The sequence below is a fragment of the Vanessa tameamea genome, chromosome 15 (assembly GCF_037043105.1).
Source record: "Vanessa tameamea isolate UH-Manoa-2023 chromosome 15, ilVanTame1 primary haplotype, whole genome shotgun sequence".
In the NCBI taxonomy this organism is placed as follows: domain Eukaryota; kingdom Metazoa; phylum Arthropoda; class Insecta; order Lepidoptera; family Nymphalidae; genus Vanessa; species Vanessa tameamea.
The window spans coordinates 1,105,410-1,125,929 of NC_087323.1; the positions used below are offsets into that span (position 1 = coordinate 1,105,410).

Sequence of the window (20,520 nt, forward strand, 5' to 3'; positions counted from 1 at the left end):
GACCGCGTCGGGGCCGCCGGTGCCCGTTCATTCCTAGTACTAACCTATTTTTGTACGCGGCGATAGAAAAACATCCGTTGCACAGGTTGCTACATTCTTTCATTTTTATTTACGTACTTGCAAGGCATTGTACTCATAATTGTGACAATTCATTACATTATTATTATTGAAATGTTTGACCATATTAGTCGACCAGTTATCGCGTAGGGTGGCTGAATAGTCGATAACATGTAAAATAGGTTGGTACTTATGTCATCGAGGAAGACGGGCAACTGGGCGTCCCCGCTTCAGCTCACGTACTCGATCCAATCGCACTAGACCCCTCCGAGCCTTTTCGAACTCGTCGTCAGTTCTATATAATTTAGAAGATTTATTAAGTGAGTCGTGGGATGAGGGGCGGTTTTGTGCGATGGGAACGAAACGGAAACGTCGGACAGTGGCTGAGCGGGTGTATCGCGTTCCAGATGGACGGGTGGGTGCCTACGCGGGCGACAACGGTAGGCCACATGCGCCCGCGCCATGTGGCGCGTGCTGCTGGCCCTCGGGGCCGCGTGCGCCGCCGCGCGCGCCTCGCAGGACGTGGTGTGCACTTTCTCCGACAAGGTCGCTGCGCCTACCTCTCTCTTCAATCACCTAGTCGTCGATCGCAACACGGGACGTGTCTACATTGGAGCTGTCAATATAATCTATCAGCTTTCCCCAGATCTCGAACTTGCGCAGTCTATTAAGACGGGCCCAGTTAATGACTCCGCACAGTGCACGTTTGATTGCCCACCCAACTTCGTAAAGAAACCAACGGATAATGTTAACAAAGCGCTTGTGATTGACTATGCAACGAGCCGCCTTATAACGTGTGGTTCGGTGCTTCAAGGGTTGTGTTCCGTGCGAAATCTGAATAATATATCTCATGACGTACGTGAAGTCCGCGAACCAGTTGTAGCGAACAATGCCAGTGCATCCACCGTAGCGTTTATTGCGCCGGGACCTCCTAATCCACCAATGACGCAAGTTATGTATGTGGGAGTAACGTTTACTGGAAACTCACCGTATCGTTCTGAAGTACCTACAGTTAGTAGCCGTTCTCTAGAGGATGACAGACTTTTTATGATAGCCAGAACAGCCGTCACTACTGGGACTCGTATGTTTGTTAATTCTTTATCTCGAGAACGTTACCCTATAAATTACGTGTATGGCTTCAGTTCGGAAGGATTTAGCTACTTTTTGACAACACAGCTACGAGGTGTGGGTTCTGACACATATTATAGCAAGTTGGTACGTGTCTGCCATGATGATGAGAATTACTATTCTTACACCGAGATACCTATGTCTTGTATGGGCGAAGGCGGTGGCAACTTTGGATACAACCTCGTACAAGCAGCATTTGTTGGAAAAGCCGGCTCTGTACTAGCAGGTGAACTGGGAATTACTGCTCAACATGATGTTCTCTTTGCTGCATTTAGCCAGAGTGAATCTATTAATACCAACACACCTTCGAACTTATCGGCCCTTTGTGTTTATTCACTTAAAGCCATACGACGCAAATTCATGCAAAACATAAAAACCTGCTTTAGTGGAAACGGCTCTCGAGGATTAGATTTTATATCGCCATCCCATGCTTGTATCGGAACGAAGCTACAATCAATAAGTGAAGATTTTTGTGGTTTGGATGTAAACACTCCATTAGGAGGCGAACAACCAGTTGAAGCAGTCCCAGTTGCTGTATTTAAGAAGAGATTAACCGCAGTAGCCGCGACAGCTACCGGAGATTACACAGTTGTTTTCGCAGGCACAGCTGAGGGTCACCTTAAGAAGATCGTTGTAGAAAGCGCTACATCGGCTTTTGAATATGGAGATATTGTTGTAGATGAGAGTTCACCAGTGAATAAAGACTTGTTCTTCGATACTCAATTAATGCATTTATATGTAATGACTGAAAGAAAAGTGTCAAAAGTAAAAGTTCAAGAGTGTAGCGTTTATAAATCATGCCTAACATGTCTTGGAGCCAAAGATCCTTATTGTGGATGGTGTTCTCTTGAGAACAAGTGCAGCTTGAGATCAGACTGCCAGGATGCAGCTAAAGATGCTCTGTATTGGATTTCTTACCGCAGCGGACGTTGCACTACCATTACTCAAGTTACACCCAATCAATTGCAACGAACAACTGCAAGAACTTTAGATTTAGTTATTGAAAACTTGCCCACACTTAATGGACAATTCTTGTGTGCATTTACAGCTTTAGATCGTACTCTTATAACTAACGCGACTAGGAAACCATATGGGGTAAATTGTACTACACCGCGTACAGATACTCTCCCACCTATTCCTGCTGGTCAGCATCATTTTACAGCCAAACTTTCCGTACGTACTACTCAGGGACCTGATTTTGTAGCTACTAATTTTACATTTTTTGATTGTAATACGTATAGCTCGTGTACTCAGTGTGTCAGTTCGTCTTTTCCTTGTGATTGGTGTGTTGATGGTCATCGCTGTACACATGATACAGCAGAAAATTGTAGAAACGATATTTTAGTAACCGGCGTAAGTAGAATTGGCCCCAGTTATCGCTCTGGTCCCGGATTTTGCCCTACGATAAATTCCACTTCCGACGGCACTAACGAAATTTTAGTACCATCCGGCGTGAAAAAAGCTATCAAAGTAAAAGTTCACATTATCGGTCAGTTCATAGTTCAAACAAGATTTGTATGTCAGTTTAATATAGAGGGTCGTGTTACTCATGTTAATGCTCAGTTACTCGCCGATACAATTTACTGTGAAGCTGTAGAATTTACTTACACCTCTCGTGCGCCTAATATAACTGCTTCCTTTGCTGTTATATGGGGTGGTTCAAAGCCATTAGATAATCCAGATAACACTCATATTCTTATCTATCGTTGTAATGATATGGCAGATAATTGCGGTATTTGTTTAGCGTTGCCTGAAAAATTCGGATGCGGTTGGTGCCAGGGCTCAGATAGATGTGAGGTTCAGGAACAATGTGACGCACCTAGTGTGTGGTTAAATCGTACTCAAACTTGCCCTAATCCGGAAATTCACTCGTTTAAACCAAAGCTAGGCCCGTGGGACGGAGGTACTAATATTACTATCGAAGGTATAAATTTAGGTAGAAATATATCGGACATCTATAACGGAGTAACAATAGCGGGTATAAAATGTCAGCCTATCATAGAGCTATATGTTAAAACAAGACGTATTGTTTGTACCGTTGACGGTCCGGGAGAAGAAGTGCCTCGGGATGGGCCAGTTGTTGTTCGTGTCGCAGACTATCGTGGGGAGTCAAAACATCACTACGCTTTTGTGAATCCAAAAATCAATTCGATTCAGCCCAAATACGGTCCACAATCCGGTGGTACTAAATTAAGTATAACAGGCGAATATTTAAATGCTGGCAGTAATATTCAGGCATTTATTGATGACTTACCGTGTGCTATATTGTCTGTATCTCATGAGGAAGCGGTCTGTAGAACTAGTCACTCATATCAATTAAAAATGGGCACGTTACGAATGCGTTTCGATAATGGCATGCGTACTTTAGAACGCGAAAAATTTGAATACATCGAAGATCCCGTTGTAGTTTCCGTAGAATCTGGTCCACCATTAGCATCACAACGCAAACAACCCAAAGGAATTCCATCCGGAGGGATAAACATCAAAGTATTGGGCCGTAATTTCCATTCTATTCGGTTCCCGCAGATATATGTATATCACGATAACCGACCGTATATTGCCCCTTGTCATAGAGTCGATTTGAAGACCCATCTCATATGCGAATCTCCTGGGATCGAAAGCGCTGGCCTGAATCTAGATCCCGATAGGCCGTTAGAGTTAGAATACGGGTTCAATATGGACGACGTACAAAGCGTTCAAAATCTTACCACCAAGACAGGCGAAGCGTTTCTACTTTATCCAGATCCTATTTACGAAAAATTTGATGAAGATGTTAAATATTATAAGTCTGAATATTTAACAATTAACGGCCAAAATTTAGATAGAGCATGTACCGAGACTGATGTCGAAGTTCATATAGGGGAAAGTTTGTGTAATGTCACTTCTCTTTCTAGACATCAACTAACGTGCAGGCCGCCCTCTCGGGACGAGTTACCCGACGGGGTAGACACTCCAGAAGTTGTCGTAAGAGTCGGTCGCGCTCTAACTTATAAAATCGGTAAATTATCCTATTCGTCGCAGGCAGGCTTACAGGCAGCGATAGGAAAGCCAGTATTATTCGGTGTTATAGCAAGTATTGTAATATTCATATTAGTGTTAGTCGTGTTTCTAGTTATGTATAGGAGAAAATCCACTGAAAATATTAGAGTATTAAAAAATATGCAGGAGCAAATGGATATTTTAGAATTAAGGGTAGCCGCAGAGTGTAAGGAGGCATTCGCGGAACTGCAGACTGAAATGACAGATTTGACGGGAGATGTTACGGGCGGTATACCTTTCCTAGATTATCGTACGTACGCTATGAAGATATTGTTCCCCAATATAGACGATCACGCCGTCCTCCAGTGGGAACGCCCAGAGCTTATTAGAAAAGAAAAGGGTCTGAGAATGTTCGGACAGTTAATTATGAACAAAACATTCCTTCTATTATTTATTCGTACTTTAGAAAGCAATAGGTATTTTTCAATGCGTGATCGTGTTAATGTAGCTTCTCTCATAATGGTAACCTTACAAAGTAAAATGGAATACTGTACTGATGTTTTAAAGACACTATTAGCGGAGCTTATAGAGAAATGCATGGAAAGCAAGAGCCATCCTAAATTGTTGCTTAGGCGTACCGAAAGCGTCGCCGAAAAAATGTTGAGCGCTTGGTTCACTTTCCTCTTATACAAATTTCTTCGTGAATGCGCTGGCGAGCCTCTGTACCTCTTGTTTAGGTCAATGAAAGGTCAAGTAGACAAAGGGCCTGTAGATGTTATAACGTCCGAGGCGCGATATTCTTTAAGCGAAGAAAAACTAATTAGGCAGTCGATCGATTTCAAACCAATGACCGTGAGCGTGTCCATATCGCAACAAACAATCTTCGTTAGCGGCTTAGAGGCTACAACAGAAAACGTGCAAGTAAAAGTTCTTGACTGTGATACGATTAGCCAAGTAAAAGAAAAATGTTTAGACGCTATTTACCGAGCCACACCGTACTCTCAGAGACCTAGTCGTGACGAGTTAGATTTGGAATGGCGCACGGGCGCTTGCGGTCGTTTAATTCTTTATGATGAAGATAGCACTACTAAATGTGAAGGCGAATGGCGTAAGCTCAATACTCTTAATCACTATCGCGTACCCGATGGCGCTTGTTTAAGTTTAGTCGCGAAACAAAGTTCAGTATACAATCTTTCGAACATGGAAAAGAACGATAAGTCGCATACATATGAAACTCTCAATAGGGGCAAGTACGGTTCAGCTAGCCCTCCAGCTAGTCCTCTTAAATATGAACACGGTGGCGGTTTCAAATATTGGCATCTCGTTAGACATCATGACGGTGACGCACATAAGGAGGGAGAGCGTGGAAATAAAATGGTATCTGAAATATATCTTACACGTCTTCTCGCTACTAAGGGAACGTTGCAAAAGTTTGTAGATGATTTATTCGAGACTATTTTCAGCACCGCGCATCGCGGCTCCGCTCTACCTCTTGCAATAAAATATATGTTTGATTTTCTCGATGATCAAGCGCTTCAGCATGCCATATCCGATCCTGAAGTGGTTCATACTTGGAAAAGCAATTCCCTTCCCTTACGTTTTTGGGTCAATCTTATTAAAAATCCCAATTTCGTCTTTGATGTTTACAAGTCTAATACAGTTGATTCTTGCTTGTCCGTAATTGCGCAGACTTTCATGGATTCGTGCTCGACTTCCGACCACATCCTTGGCAAAGATTCTCCTTCTTCTAAGCTTCTGTATGCTAAAGATATTCCAGTGTATAAGGAATGGGTAGAGCGATATTACGCAGACATAAAATTGATGCCGGCCATATCTGATCAGGATATGAATGCAATGTTAGCTGAGGAGTCACGCCTCCACACTAAAGAGTTCAATACGAACTGCGCACTGAACGAGCTGTACGCGTACGCGGTGAAATACAACGAACAGCTAATGGTGACGCTCGAGGAGGACGAGTTCTCGCAGAAGCAGCGGCTCGCGTTCCGCCTCGAGCAGGTGCACGGCCTGATGGCGCACGACTACAACGTGTGATCAGCTCGTGCGAGGCCCGTACCCCACCGCCCTGTATATACTGCCCCCGCACATATCTATGCTGGCAAATATTGTATATATTAGATAGTGTACAGTCTTTAATATTGTAATTTTTGTATTATTTCAGCGGTCCGATGTCGTTTTTTAATTTTATATATGAACTTTGTATTGATTTTACACGACGAATCCGACCGGCCGCGGTCGTGCCACAGTATGCATCGTAAACTAAAATTGTGTATGTCTGTCTATGTGTGCTCGCCTCGTACGAGTTAATGTTACGTCGATCGGTGTAAAATGTGTGTCGCAAATGAAATCGCATGTAAGCCCGCCGGCCAGCGACGCATCGCTCGCCGACGGGCGATTTTTAAATTTGTACTCGCAGTCTACTTAACGAAATAACCGTCAGTGATCCGGTGAACGATTCCATTAATAAATATCGTCGAATGTACGTATTGTGTTTTATTGAACGCGCAGCGCCATTGTCCGCGTCCGACGAAAGCCCTCGCGTCTCGGCAGCTGTCCGCAGGGAGAACGCGGTGCGGTGCCGCCTCGCTAGTCTCACTCTCCACCAGTGTCCCGTCACCTCCCCTGTCACGGTGTCCATGTAGTCCGTCCCGAGTGTGGAGAGACGGCAAGGCGGCAGGGATGAACCGCGGCCCTGCTTTTTCAGCCGGTACGTGAGGATCGCGATGCGCACGACATTCGCGGTCTTGAACAACATATACTGCATACCCGCTTACGTGGTGTGGATGATGGCGCTGCGTCTGACGAGACCCTTGTACGGACCTCTCTATTGGAAGATTGAAGGGCTTATGTATCACTGGCTGTTGGCGATGGTGTCGCTGTGGGCGTGGACTGCGGGATATGAAAGTAAGTACACTAATTATTTTATTTGGAACAAAGTAAAAGCGACAGACTTTGCTACGTTTTTGTCGATTATTCGACCGATAAAAGATATCCACATATTATCTTGTCTTTGACTAAACGAGGAAATAAATCATAATTCAGTTGGATGCTCAGACAGCATGAGGAGGTAGTTAGTGAGCAAACTTTTACCATTGTTTGTCATGACAGTTTCCACACGATGCCTGCGTTTTTGCTATTTTATTATTATTTTAAGAGCCTCGTTTAACTTCATATTAAGCTTAATTGTTTTGAACTAAAATGTGAACTAAAATTAAAGTTATTAAATAATTTAGCCAAGGTTCCAACAGGGCTGTTAACGAGTAATGATTGATGGATATTTTATTTTATATAAATATAATTCGTCTACTTAACTACATACTAAAACAACTACTACAACATAATCATTTAATAATTATGTACACATTCATGGAGGAGATTATATTTTGGTATTTTTTACATATTTCAATGTTGAGATAAAAATAAGGAAGTACATAAAGATATTCTTACTAATTTACGCTATACTGCTATTTCCTTAAGAAATTACATTTTGATACATTTAACTTTGACTATAGGATAATAATATAACTAAATTGTTAATAATATAACATATTATTAACAATTTATATCCTATATGATTTTTTTTTACTTTAAAACATAAAGGAGTGCTTTTAAATGTAAAATATATATATATTAATAAGTGATCTAAAATATTTAGTTCCAAGAAACTGAAGGCAAATGATTTAAAATATAAATAACTTATTTATTAATGAATGTGGCATCAATTTTGATATACATATTTTAATTATAAAAGATAAAAACTCATGCAAAATATTGCATTTGGTAATACAAAATTAGCTAGATATGAAAATGAGGCTTTTGGTATGTAAGCATTACGTAAGGTAACTTTCATACAACAACACTACTGAATAATATCAATAACTGTTTTAATGAACACGAAGAAATATTTGCGGAAAGACATCGCCTCAAAGCATATTATTCAACCAAGGTAAGTGTCATTTTTCATTGAATATTTATTATATAAGAACACGCAAAATAAACTCGGTCGGATATCACGAGTAGCAAGCAATGAAGTCATCTTTTGCGAGTCTCAGAAAAACTTAGCATTCAGCCTTAACGATTTATTTATTCGAGTGGTGTGACGCAACACACACCTAGAAACGGAGGTATTAAATAAGATTTTATGGAGTATAATTTTAATTGTATTCAAAATTAAATATACAAAGGAATTGTTTCAAAGATTTCAATTTTAATTATATATAATACTATTGAACATAAATCTGGTTTTTTTAAATAGGTTTTACAATATACCTTCCTACCTAAGTTAGTATTTAATTTGAAAAATACATACATGTTGTGTCTAATATAACCTCATATTATGGTATTATTTAAGTATACAAAGATAAATGATGTTTTTTTTTCTAACAGTTGGTATAAACTAAATGATAAATGAAATTTTAAAATAAATTTCAACAACGTTATCAATTTCCTTATCTCACTCCAGAAGGAATTTTTTCTTGTTATGCGATATCAAACTATTTTGAATCACATGGTGACGCGTCGGCAATGTTGACTTATGAGCGATTACGTTTCTGGAATATTAATATTATTTAAGTGAAACTTACTGAATATGCATGATCGTATGACTAAGAAGTGTCTTATTATCCATTGTTAGAAAGTTTAGGTAGGTTAAATTATATATGAAAACATGTGGTGACATGTTTATCGTGACTCACTGTAGTCGCGTTTATCACTGATTAGCTTTAACTAGAGGATGTGATTACTTTTATTTATTTCCTAAGTGTTTTAGATACATTGACATACCATCAATTATGGATTGGAAATGTGATGCTCATTAAGCGTTTACGAAAGCGAATCCTATTAAAATAAGCGTAAACGGTAAAATTATACGAAAAAAAATATTTGCCTCGGCCATCTGTATACTAAGTCAGTCGAGTTACGAGTAGAAGTAGGTTTCTAGGCAAGCTAAAATATTTGTGGCGACAAAACGCATTACACACAATCCGATTAAGAGATAATATCCTCTCTTGCGCAAGTAAATTAGATTTAGCATGTGCTATAATTGATTTTCGGAGTCGTGTGGAGCCGTCATTGGAACAATGGCGTTTCGAAACGGCTGGACCGGTCGGCGAGGCGAGCTGTATTGACCTTATGCGGCTGCGTAGTTTATACGGCCAACGGAGGACGGTCGATGACCGCTCCCTCCCAGCTAGGAATGCCGCCTCACCCCCCTCTCGTCATGTCACGTTGCATTTCGAGTGGCGAATTTGCATGTCACTGCCAGATTCTGACTTTAGAACTTTTGCAAACTGTATTTAAGTTTGAATTTGGTTACGTTACGACTAAAATGTTCGAATCGATATAGTTGGATCAAGCGTGGCGTGTTTAGTTCATGTGATGTTGGTTTAGTTGAGTAACCTATAATACTAGTTACAGTTGAGTTTTTAGCAAAAGGTATTAATTTATTAACGTTAGTAACTTAGTTGATATATAAATTTAATTTTTTAATTATATGTTTGTATGATTTTCGACGAAATTGAGTCATATATAATAAGGCGACACACTTATGCGTCTCGTTCGATGGTGCCAGTCGTTTCTTCGGCATTTGAGGCGTGATTCATTCCTACGTCTTGTAATTAATTGTGCGTTTGCAAACCATCTGGGATTTATGCATTACACTACACAATAAGACTAGTTTTAATGATTTTAAACCATTTATAACATTAGGTGTCTGTGCTGTTTTTTTTCGGTTGGCATCAGCTTACTTTTTTTTTTCATACTGTTACGAAATTAAATATCAGGCGTTCTTTAAATAAAATTAAATAATATAATTATATTGTTTGTCTCTTTTGCACTATCCATTACAATATTTGTTAAACAGGGACATAATATATGTAGCCAAATAAAATATACTTATTCAAGAAAATACTCGTGACCTAAGTCGGCTATGATTATTTTGATATTGGACATTTTAGATATAAAAAATTAATGACGACACAGAATAACTAATTAATTCGATTCTAAAACTGATCTTAAAACTGAAATATATTGAGAGTAATAACATTTTATTTAAGATAAATTAGAATAGATTTTCGATGGAAAAATAAAATTATGACTATCAGTATCATGTATTAACGGATAATCGCCTGATTGGTTTGTGATACTGATTAAAAACTGGAATTATTCTCATCACGGAGATAAATTTACACCGTCGCGCGATCGTCTGATGGTACCTACAACTGAAACAAATGGTATTCAACCGGTGTACGCCTACGTGGTCATTATACATTTAAATCAGGAGTGCTATAAATTCCATAGCAACATCCTCCGATTGTCGTCGGGACCGAATGAGGATGTAATGCGCTAGGGGTATTATATTTTCATCATCCTGCTTTTATATTACATTCCTTAAATTTCAAAAAATACTAGTTTTTTAGCATTTTAATAAAATAAATTCACTTTTGTTACTAAAATAGGCTTCATTCTAAAATTTTAAATATATTTGTATGCAACATTTGAACTTAAATCAAACAGAATAATAAAAAAACATATACGACCTCATTCCATTCCAGATTAGTAAGAGTTCTAATAATAACGCAAAACCGACAGCAAAGAGCAATCCAGAAATTATTCATAAAACATGAGTTTATTATAGTAACGAAATGCCTACAAAACAAAAAGTTTTTAACTAATCGCTTGAAACAAGAAAATTGATCATGGCAATTTTAATCCCACTTAACGACGTATTTAATAAAAAAATCTTTTAAAATAAATCATTTAGAATAAAAAAAAAAGGATAATTCAATTAAAATAAATTCATAGTTTTTTGTTATATTTTGTTTTAAACATATTTTTATTTGGCTGTTAGTTTAAAATGATCGCATTGATTTTTGGCGCGTTTTTCGATGGCCATCTTGTATAACAAGTCATGCATGTTGTCTGCATGATTCAGACATCCTTCCGACTTTTATTTTTATTTTATGAATCGACCCATTGATTAGGTTTGTAAGTTTATAGGTTCGCCTTATTACTGTGACTCAATGTTCCGGTCAGTTGAAGTCTTAACTGCTTATTTGCTTTGCTTTTCGAAATCAAAGTCAATGTAAACGCATTATTTTCTGGGATTTATCCATAATAAGGACGTTGAATTCATAACTATTCATTCTTAATATATAAATATTTGTTTACAATGTTTTATCTCCACCGACCATTTTGTCATTATCTGTGGTTTCGTCGGCTTTAGGTATATAAGTTTAAAGAATATGTTATTTACTTTTCTTAAATAAAGATTAATTCACGTAGTGAAACTAGTCCTTAAAACAGACAAGTTAATTCTGTGTTGCTATCTAATATTTTTAAATTGTTTTGAATTAGTATATATATTATTTAAATTAATCATAAGTATTGCTATAACTAACAAAATAGTAAATATGTTTAATAAAAATATTTAGTAGAAACATTGATTGACATTGTTTGACATTTCTTATTTACATGAATTTAAAACCACAATGTTTTACCTTTAAGCGATTCTCAGTAATTTCAAGCAAGTATGTACGTGCGAATGCAATACACAGATGATTTCACTCCAAGAGTTGATTGCTTTGAGCAAAATCATTACATTGCAAGTGCTATTTATCTGTGAGAAATAAAAACGTATCCGCTTGTCAATGTTTTATGAATAATTGTAGGGTGAAATTATAATATGGGAACTTTTATTTTTGTATAATATCGATATTGGCTTTAAATGTAACTTTTCAAAACAATGACGTATTTAATATATTTACAGCTTATATATTTAAAAAAAAAAACATTAACAATAGTAAATCCTTTTTGATATTAAAATATTTAATTTTAAATTCTCGAAACACTTGTAGCGATGTAAATGCTTCAAGATAAAAGCTATTAAAATGAACAAGGTGACGCATTGACGCTAAAATTAGCAGAATGTGATAACTTAGGGTTCAAAAGAAAGTAACTTGTATGTAGGATGCCCCTTATGCTTAAATTATTTACCTACACAGCAAAATTTAAGGCATACTTTTTAAACATTGGAAACATCTAGTCCTTGTCCTACTCTGAGTTTCTTTCGCCGGTTCTACTTAGGTCATGGTATTTTCTTTTCCGAACCGGTGATTGTGTTAAATTTGATAATCAGTAAGTAAGTGTAATGCTTAAATATCGAATAAAAGGATTTGATTTGATGCGCAACATGTTTTAAATCACGATTTAAGAACTCATATCTATTTGTCGATTAGCGAAATCTGTTCAAATTATTTTTGACAATTTTTTTTTAAATCATGAATATGTATATATCAGGTTAAATACATTGATTTAATTTCTTTGTAATAATAATAAAAAATTAAAGAACTTGAAAATAAAAAACATATTTTAAGACTGAAAAACGAATTAAATTAGTTCCAAGTAAAATGGTAATGGTAAATAAAAAAAAATGTTTTTATTTATTTAACACTTTATTTGGCAATAAAGTAGCACTGAAATATATTTCTGGCAATGGTTGCCTAGTGAAAAATACTTTAATTTTATTAACTTGAAAAGCAATAAAGAGCGTTTATAGGAGTAGAAAACAAGTAGCAAATGCAAGCTTATTTAGAAATTTAAATAACAGATTACATACGTGGTTGCATTTATGGTCGATTTAATTAGGTAAGTTCTCAATATGAAATCGTGTATAATTAATCAAATTACAAATGAGTAGTTAAGAAATAATTTTAAATACTTAGGTACCAGTTTATTCGAAAGTCAAAATATACTTTATTCAAGTACTTGCAAGCATTTTTCATTGTACATTATTATGTTAAATGTTAAGCTTCTATATCATATGAGAATTTAAAGTCTATTAGGAAATTTTAATACGAATTGATTTAATTAAATTTGAACCATGATTTCGTTTATTTTTTTAAGGAAATGCACTAGTGTTTTAAGTAGTGACGTTTAAAGATTTAAAGTGTCAACGATATGCACGACAGATATAAAACCTTTTTGCATCAGAATCGTTTTACTGCTGCTCTTGTAATTTATCTCTCAGATCGTTAAAAATATTTAAAAAATGTTATATGTGATGTAGAAATTTGTTTTATGTTGTGATAATAACATAAAAGTTAGTTTTAATTGGACCCGACAAGGTTAGCTCCATCAAACAGTGAGTCTACGCTGTCGCAACATAATTCAATAAATTGCATTTAGCCAACACCGCTGCTAAGTGTATTACTTAGTTTACTTGCCTTTGATATATTATGTACGAGTATATACGAGTCTGGACGTTACACTGAGGGTAGTTTAATTTTTCTATTTAGTTTACTTACCATATTAAAGTCATTAACCCTTTGATGGGGCGCTGGTATATATATGCCGGTATTTCTTGAGTTTAATCATTATTGTCGTCGTATTTGCACTTCTAAGTAGTCTCTTGAAGGTTGAAGTTATAAAATATTTATCAACAAAAGGGTATGTTTCTTTATATTTAACTATTTTGTTATAAATAATTCAAAACTGAATCCAAAAGCTTCCTAACCTAAGTATATGGTTAAATACTTGGTATGGAATGAATTATGTTCATATGTCTTAACTTTGATTTTAGATATAAATATGTTTGTTTAATAGGTGATTATGATAAAAGTTTCTTTTTTTTTTCTACAGATATATAATAAGTATTATTGTTTTACAAAAGTATTCCATTACTCTGTGTCACGATCTTATTAAATTTAACACATATATATATATATAGCTTTTTGTTGCAAGAAATAATTTAATAAATAACTATGTATATATATATTTATACTCGAGTACAATTTTACTCGAATCGCCCAAAGCATTGTTCGTCATGAACCTAATTTTGTTTAAGTGGAATTAAATGTATTCTATATAATTGAGATTTTTTGGCATATCAAGTTACTAAAAGGGGATGTGGTTACGGGCAGATTCGTATTCGTTACCCGCATAAGAAATGACCTTGCAAAGATACAGCTGGTCATTCGTTGAATAGCATTTGTACCTACAGTGTAATAAAACTAACTATAGAGTTGAATTTAGCCTTAGAAGACTTTTCTTACCACAATAAATTATAATTTCTATTAAATCCATTATACACATATATATATATTTTAATGTATGTAGTCTAGTATATACCTACCTAATTAATTTGAGGTAAATAGTTACTGTAGAGTATTTTGTGGTTTTCTAATTTAATTCTTCATGTTTGAATGTAGTGTTTTTTGATTTTATATTTAATTATTAATTAGCTAGCTATTCCAAGAAAGCTTTAAATTCATCTTTGTAAATATTACGATATATATTGTAGTGCAATGTATTTATTGAACAGTGTATTCCGTAAATAATATCGGTACATTGTTGGGATGCTTTGTCTTCGTACGTGACATTGGCGGCATTATCTGAGCCATGTTGCCACAATTAGGAACATAATAAAAATTGGAGAGTTAAATTGAGATCCTTACGTTATAAGTATCTATTTAAAAAAAAAAACTAAAGTTTTAATTTATAGGCAAAATTGCTGTTTAGCGGCAGAATATCTTATGATTGGATGGTAACTACCCATGCGGACTTGCACAAAGCCCTACCAACAAGTAAATTTTGGTTCAAATTCAATAAGTAATTTCCATTTAAAACTAATAATTTTGTTTCGTTTTACTATGGTTTGGGTTTTTGGATAAATATTTTGTATAATTATATCGTTATGAAAACGAAGTCTGTGTGAGTCCGATCGCATGTGTGGATGTTACTTAAAATTCAGTTTCGAGATTTTACCCAAACTTCACCCACATACTAACAATATGTGTAAATATAATGTTTAATTTTTTAAACAGTAATTTAAAAATTGTTGAGGATTTTTTTAGCCATTCTTATATTTTGTTTTTAAACATTTTTAAAATCTATTTCGAGCAAGAAATCTATTGCGAGACATGTTTAGCTGTACAATACGAGAGATGAAATGTTTATTACGTAGCACCGAGAGCTGGAAATAAAACTGACACAGCGGTGATTGCAGAAAGTAGAACACAACCGAATTCAGAGAAATATAATGCTTAGATTGCAAGTTCATCGCAGGAAATATTTTGTACATGAAATTGGAAATATTGTAATAAACTATTGAAATATTATTCATTGTTGGTCTTTATTAAACTAACACTATAAGTTATAACTAACATTATCGGATTAAGTTATTTTCGAACAATTTTACTTTTATTTTGTGGCAGGTCTTTCTGACCGTCTGGGTAGATACCACACATTTATCAGATATTCTACCATCATCTTCATGGATAGTATAGTTGTGTTACGGTGTGAAGGATGAGTGAACCAGTGTAATAACAAACACAAGGGACGTAACATTTTAGTTTCCAAGGTTGCTCATTGGCTGTGTAGGGAATGGTTAATATTTTTGACAGCGCCAATGTCTATGGTTTGCTGTGAAGACTTTGTCTTCGTCCATTTACATATTATAACAATAAAAAAAAAAAAACTTATGGCGGCATTTTAGTTCACGTATTTTGATTATAATCTGAATATGGCAATGTGTATAGGATCAATATGTTTAGGTACGTAAAGCAAATATTTGCAGACATTTGGAATGTCGCTTTTACCTTAACTTTTACTTTATATATAGCGTTGAGAAATATTAATAAGTATTTATTGTTCGTCTATGAACTTCCAACATAATATCTTTCGCTTATGAGGCAATATAGCTTATTTCATAAATCCTAATACGCGCAATAATAAGTAATTACGATAATACAAATGAATCACGGAAATATATCTAGTATCGTAAAGCAAGAGATTAACATCCGTATGATGTTGACCTTTGAATCTACGGAAACATTTTAAAAAAAATATATCACATCGTCAACATTAAAAATACTTTAAAATATATTCAATATACTTACTTATATTATAGGTATACACAATTAATTGTTTTGTTGTATTTGCAGTCAGAATATATATAAAAAAGCATTAAATGTGTTTAATTATTAAATATTATATATTCTTTATTTATTGGATTTTGAATTAAATGTACTCCCACCGGTTCGGAAAGTAGATTCTATCGAAGAACCGGCAAGAAGCGGTACTCTTTTCCACTATGTTAATAACAGTAGAATATTAAGTTTATATATGTCCTGCCCCATAAATCCAAAGTCGATCTCATTTTATCATTAATATAGTCATGAGTTATATGCCGTATTTATCAATACATTTTAAAAGGCCATGTTTAAAATAACAGTGGAATCTGTTATAGGCAGAATACAGCGGAGCCGCGGGAGAAGCTAGTTTAATAAAGTCGTGAAACTGTACTCGAATAAAGTATATTTTGATTTAGACTTAATAATATTTCTCATAAGTTAACGAGCAGTTGACAATGTTAACAGTATGCACAAAACACTGATGTTGTAATTGTCACCATTGTTTTATAAACGTTCGAATCCGATAACGAATAAATCACTCGCATATACCTACATCGAATATCCGTTATTTGATTAATATTCTATTTTAAATTAATAATATCAATTGTTATTTATAAGGAATATATTCTGTTTTATTAAATAGTTATTATAACATTACAGAATATAGGTAATTTGATTTTTTTTATGGTATTGGTTGGCGGACGGGCCACCTGAAAGTAAGTAGTCACGACCGCTCATAGACAATGGCGCTGTAAGAAATATTAATCATTTCTTGGGTTGCCAATGCGTCACCAACCTTGGGAACTAAAATGTTATGTCCCTTGTGCCTGTAGTTACACTGGCTCACTCACCCTTCAAACCAGAACACAACAACATTGAGTACTGTTGTTTGGCGGTATTATATCTGATGAGTGGGTGGTACCTACCCAGACGGGCTTGCACAAAGCTCTACCACCAAGTAAATGTGAATGTTAATATGATGATTTTAAAAGCTTATGTTACAATATATTATATAGAAAAAATTAAATCACATGTCAAAAAAACATTGATAAATAAGGTTTATTACTCAATACAAGATTATATTAATGATAAACTTACTTACGGACTTAGTATTTGTTGATTCCAGGCAGGACATACATAGGTATGTATGTAAATTTATTTTTACTTTATTGACATACTCTGTAATTGAAAAACTACTGAGTTATTCTGTCGGTTCTTCTCAGTAGAATCTAAGTACTTTCAAAATCTTTGGTATTTTTACATTTAATTCAATACTGTTATATGACAATTTAAATGTGCCTTTATTAAGCCTACTTTAATAAAGAATTTTTTGCTGTTTTACGGCCTTAACCTACTACTTTTTAGGCTACTTTTTATACCTCACACCTGACGACCAATCCTAGAAACGCGAGTTACAACTATTGTAAGTAAGTAACTAAGTAGTATATTGTCAATAGGTATTTACTAAAAATGGTCATAAATATTTTCAATTTGTATTTACACAAGTGACCTACTTTAATGTTAGTTGAATACAATTAAATGATTTTAACTCTTCATTGTAATTTAGATGTTGTTTCTCTTTTTCATGTTTATTAAAGTTATTTATTTCCTCTCGGTTGTGCTGGAAGAAATCTTTTCGGATATTAGTCTTTTTTTATATATAATTTTCTTTGATGTAATATTAAAATAACCGCTTTTTACTTATTGCATATGTGTGTACACGGTACATATACCAAAATATATTTTTTTTACAATTTTTGTCTGTCTGTTTGTTCCGGCTAATCTCTGTAACGGCTGGACCGATTTTGACGGGACTTTCATTGACAGATAGCTGATGTAATAAGAAGTAACTTAGGCTATTTTTATTTTAGAAGTATGTTATATATAAAATAGTTATAAAGTCACGCTCCAGTTCCAGTTCCAGTCAAGCTCAGTCAATGTCCAAATACAGTCCAGTACCGCGCGCAGCCCTCGCGTCAACGACTTTATATCATAAAAGTTGCCTAAAACAGAATTAATAAGTTATACTAAAGTCTGCGAACTGAACAATAACGTTCATGTTAAATTCAAACGCGCACGAATTCGCGGTCACAGCTGGTATCAATGAATTTCGAATAGTATTTTAATATACATATATAGATTTCTATATAATTACAGAGGTACACCTTGTAATAAAAGTAACCGAAATATATATATATTTAAATGTGTAACAGTTGTAAACTAAGTACCTACACATACATACTTGTATAACAAAAGACTAGAGATAAAATATGTTGTAACATATTTTTAAGAAATGAATTTAAAACTAGGGCATCATGTGGCATATCGAATATATTCAACATCGAATTTACACTCATTGACACAGCTTGCTTATTCTTCTGTATCATGACGTGAAAAAAATATATATATACGCTTATGCTTTGGTAACATTTGATAAGGAAATAGGGTACTGATACCTGTCATACCCACGCGCGAGAGAAGCCGCGGACGGAAGATATTAATTTAAAACTGTTAAGCATATATGTATCATTAGTATTTTTTTTAATAACAATATGTCCAAAAATAGTTCATTATCGTATTAAAATCAGATAGTTTACGACAGGATTATAAATTTTTACGTGAATATGATGTTACACGTGACCGAAATGTTGTAAAAAAAAAAAACTATTACACGCCATAAAATAGTCCAGCGCCTCGGGCTTGTTCTAAAAATACGATTTATTTCCATACATCTTTGACATGTGTATCGGGTTATGCCTTTATTGCCTTTGCGACAGTGACTAATCGCGTGTTGGGAACTGAGATACAATGCCAGTTGAAACAAATATCGTTGGTGTATAATACGAAAATGTCAACCCAAATATTATATAAGAATTCGAAGTAATTTAAAAAAAATACATACGGATTATTCAAACTCTTCTTGTTAACAATTAAGGTTTTATTTTAAGTTGAGCTCCGGGATTTCTTGGACGAATTTAATGGCAACTTTTTTGTGTCAATATTGTTACATTTTTAGATAAGTAACATTAATTCAAATCTAAGCTGTAAAAAACATAAATAATTCTTACGGAGTAAAGTATCAATATTTTAAGATTTGACTAATTTATATTTATTAATGTAATAATTAAAGTAAATAGTAATAGTCTGTGAATGTCCCACAACTGGGTTAAGACATCACTCTCTAGAAGAAAGGTCTAGAGTTTATTGCACCGTGTAATGCAATGCGGGTTGGTCAATTTGACACATTCAAGATCACTTTGACGGCGCGCCGGTCACGAAAATAAATTATAAACACACGAAAATAAGGTGCTCATAATTATTTCGTTATTTTTATTATTTATTAAACGTTTCTTAAGTAGCTAATTAATTATTGTGGTGTGTCATTCACGTGTATCCTTTTAATACATTCCTAGATAACACAGCGAGTTATGTTTACTGTAATATATGTAATCAATATTATATCATTGTTTCCCGTTTCTTTATAAATATTTAACTTAGTCTAAACAGGTCAACAGTCTACTAATAATTGGTTCTCGCTTGGTAAACCTTTGTTCAAGTTTCCAAACATTATTTGTATTGTGGTTCAGTTGATAGGGTGAGTGAGTCAGTATAATTACAGACAACAATATAACATTACAGTTCTCATGGATAGTGTTGGCGGTTTAAAGAATGGTTTACGATTCTTACTGTCCCAATGTGTATAGGCCAAGATGACTTACCATCAGTTGGCCCATTTGGCGCCAATATACATTGGCGATGTAACCAACCTTGGTCATGTGTCATTTTAAACATTTTTACACGATGATAATAATTTTATGAATACCGGTGGAACTGTCATAAGAATATGCTCGGAACGTGACAGGTAAAGGTCAATATCAAGCGATATTGAATTGTATTATTATACTGTTTTAAGGATACAAACATCAAAATAGTTTATCGATGTATGTCGGTTTCAACATTATACGATCGGGTCAAGCATTGGGTGTTAAATTTCTCTCTTACAATGGAACCATTATTATACAGTGTAGTGTTACAAGTTATGTGAATCTGATGAAATAGTTTCCATGCAGGTTTCTAATTTAAACTAATATCATAAATGCGGAAGTAACTCTGTATGTTACTGTATCACGCCTAAAGCAGTTAACCGAAACATTTAGTATGAAGCAAGCTTGAACTGCCGATTGAACTACCAGTCCCCAAAACGCAAGCAACGGCGCGGGCGACAACTAGTTTAATATATTTCTATTTGTGCATTACAATCTGGGTAATTCCAAAGCAAGAGCGAATCGACTTCTTCAAGGCGAACGCGGTTCATCTTACAATGCATCAGTATAATACCAACAGTTATGATTTGGATTATGCCTAAACCAATAAAAAAAAATTCTGTGTCAAATTGTATAGTATAGTATAGTATCTTTGAATAAATTTC

General features: G+C 34.8%; 1 protein-coding gene across 2 annotated transcripts in view; it reads left to right on the forward strand.

The window, feature by feature from the left end:
* The window catches only part of LOC113396535 (acyl-CoA:lysophosphatidylglycerol acyltransferase 1), a 332,932-nt gene that overhangs the window by 1,209 nt on the left and 311,203 nt on the right, over nt 1–20,520 (forward strand). The window contains exon 3 of one of the 2 annotated variants that reach the window (XM_064217066.1): nt 6,887–7,086. In XM_064217066.1, coding sequence (XP_064073136.1) covers nt 6,887–7,086 — 200 coding nt within the window. Of the gene's footprint in view, nt 1–464; nt 6,665–6,886; nt 7,087–20,520 lie in introns of those variants that run through there. The other variant, XM_026634485.2, reaches the window with a different exon arrangement.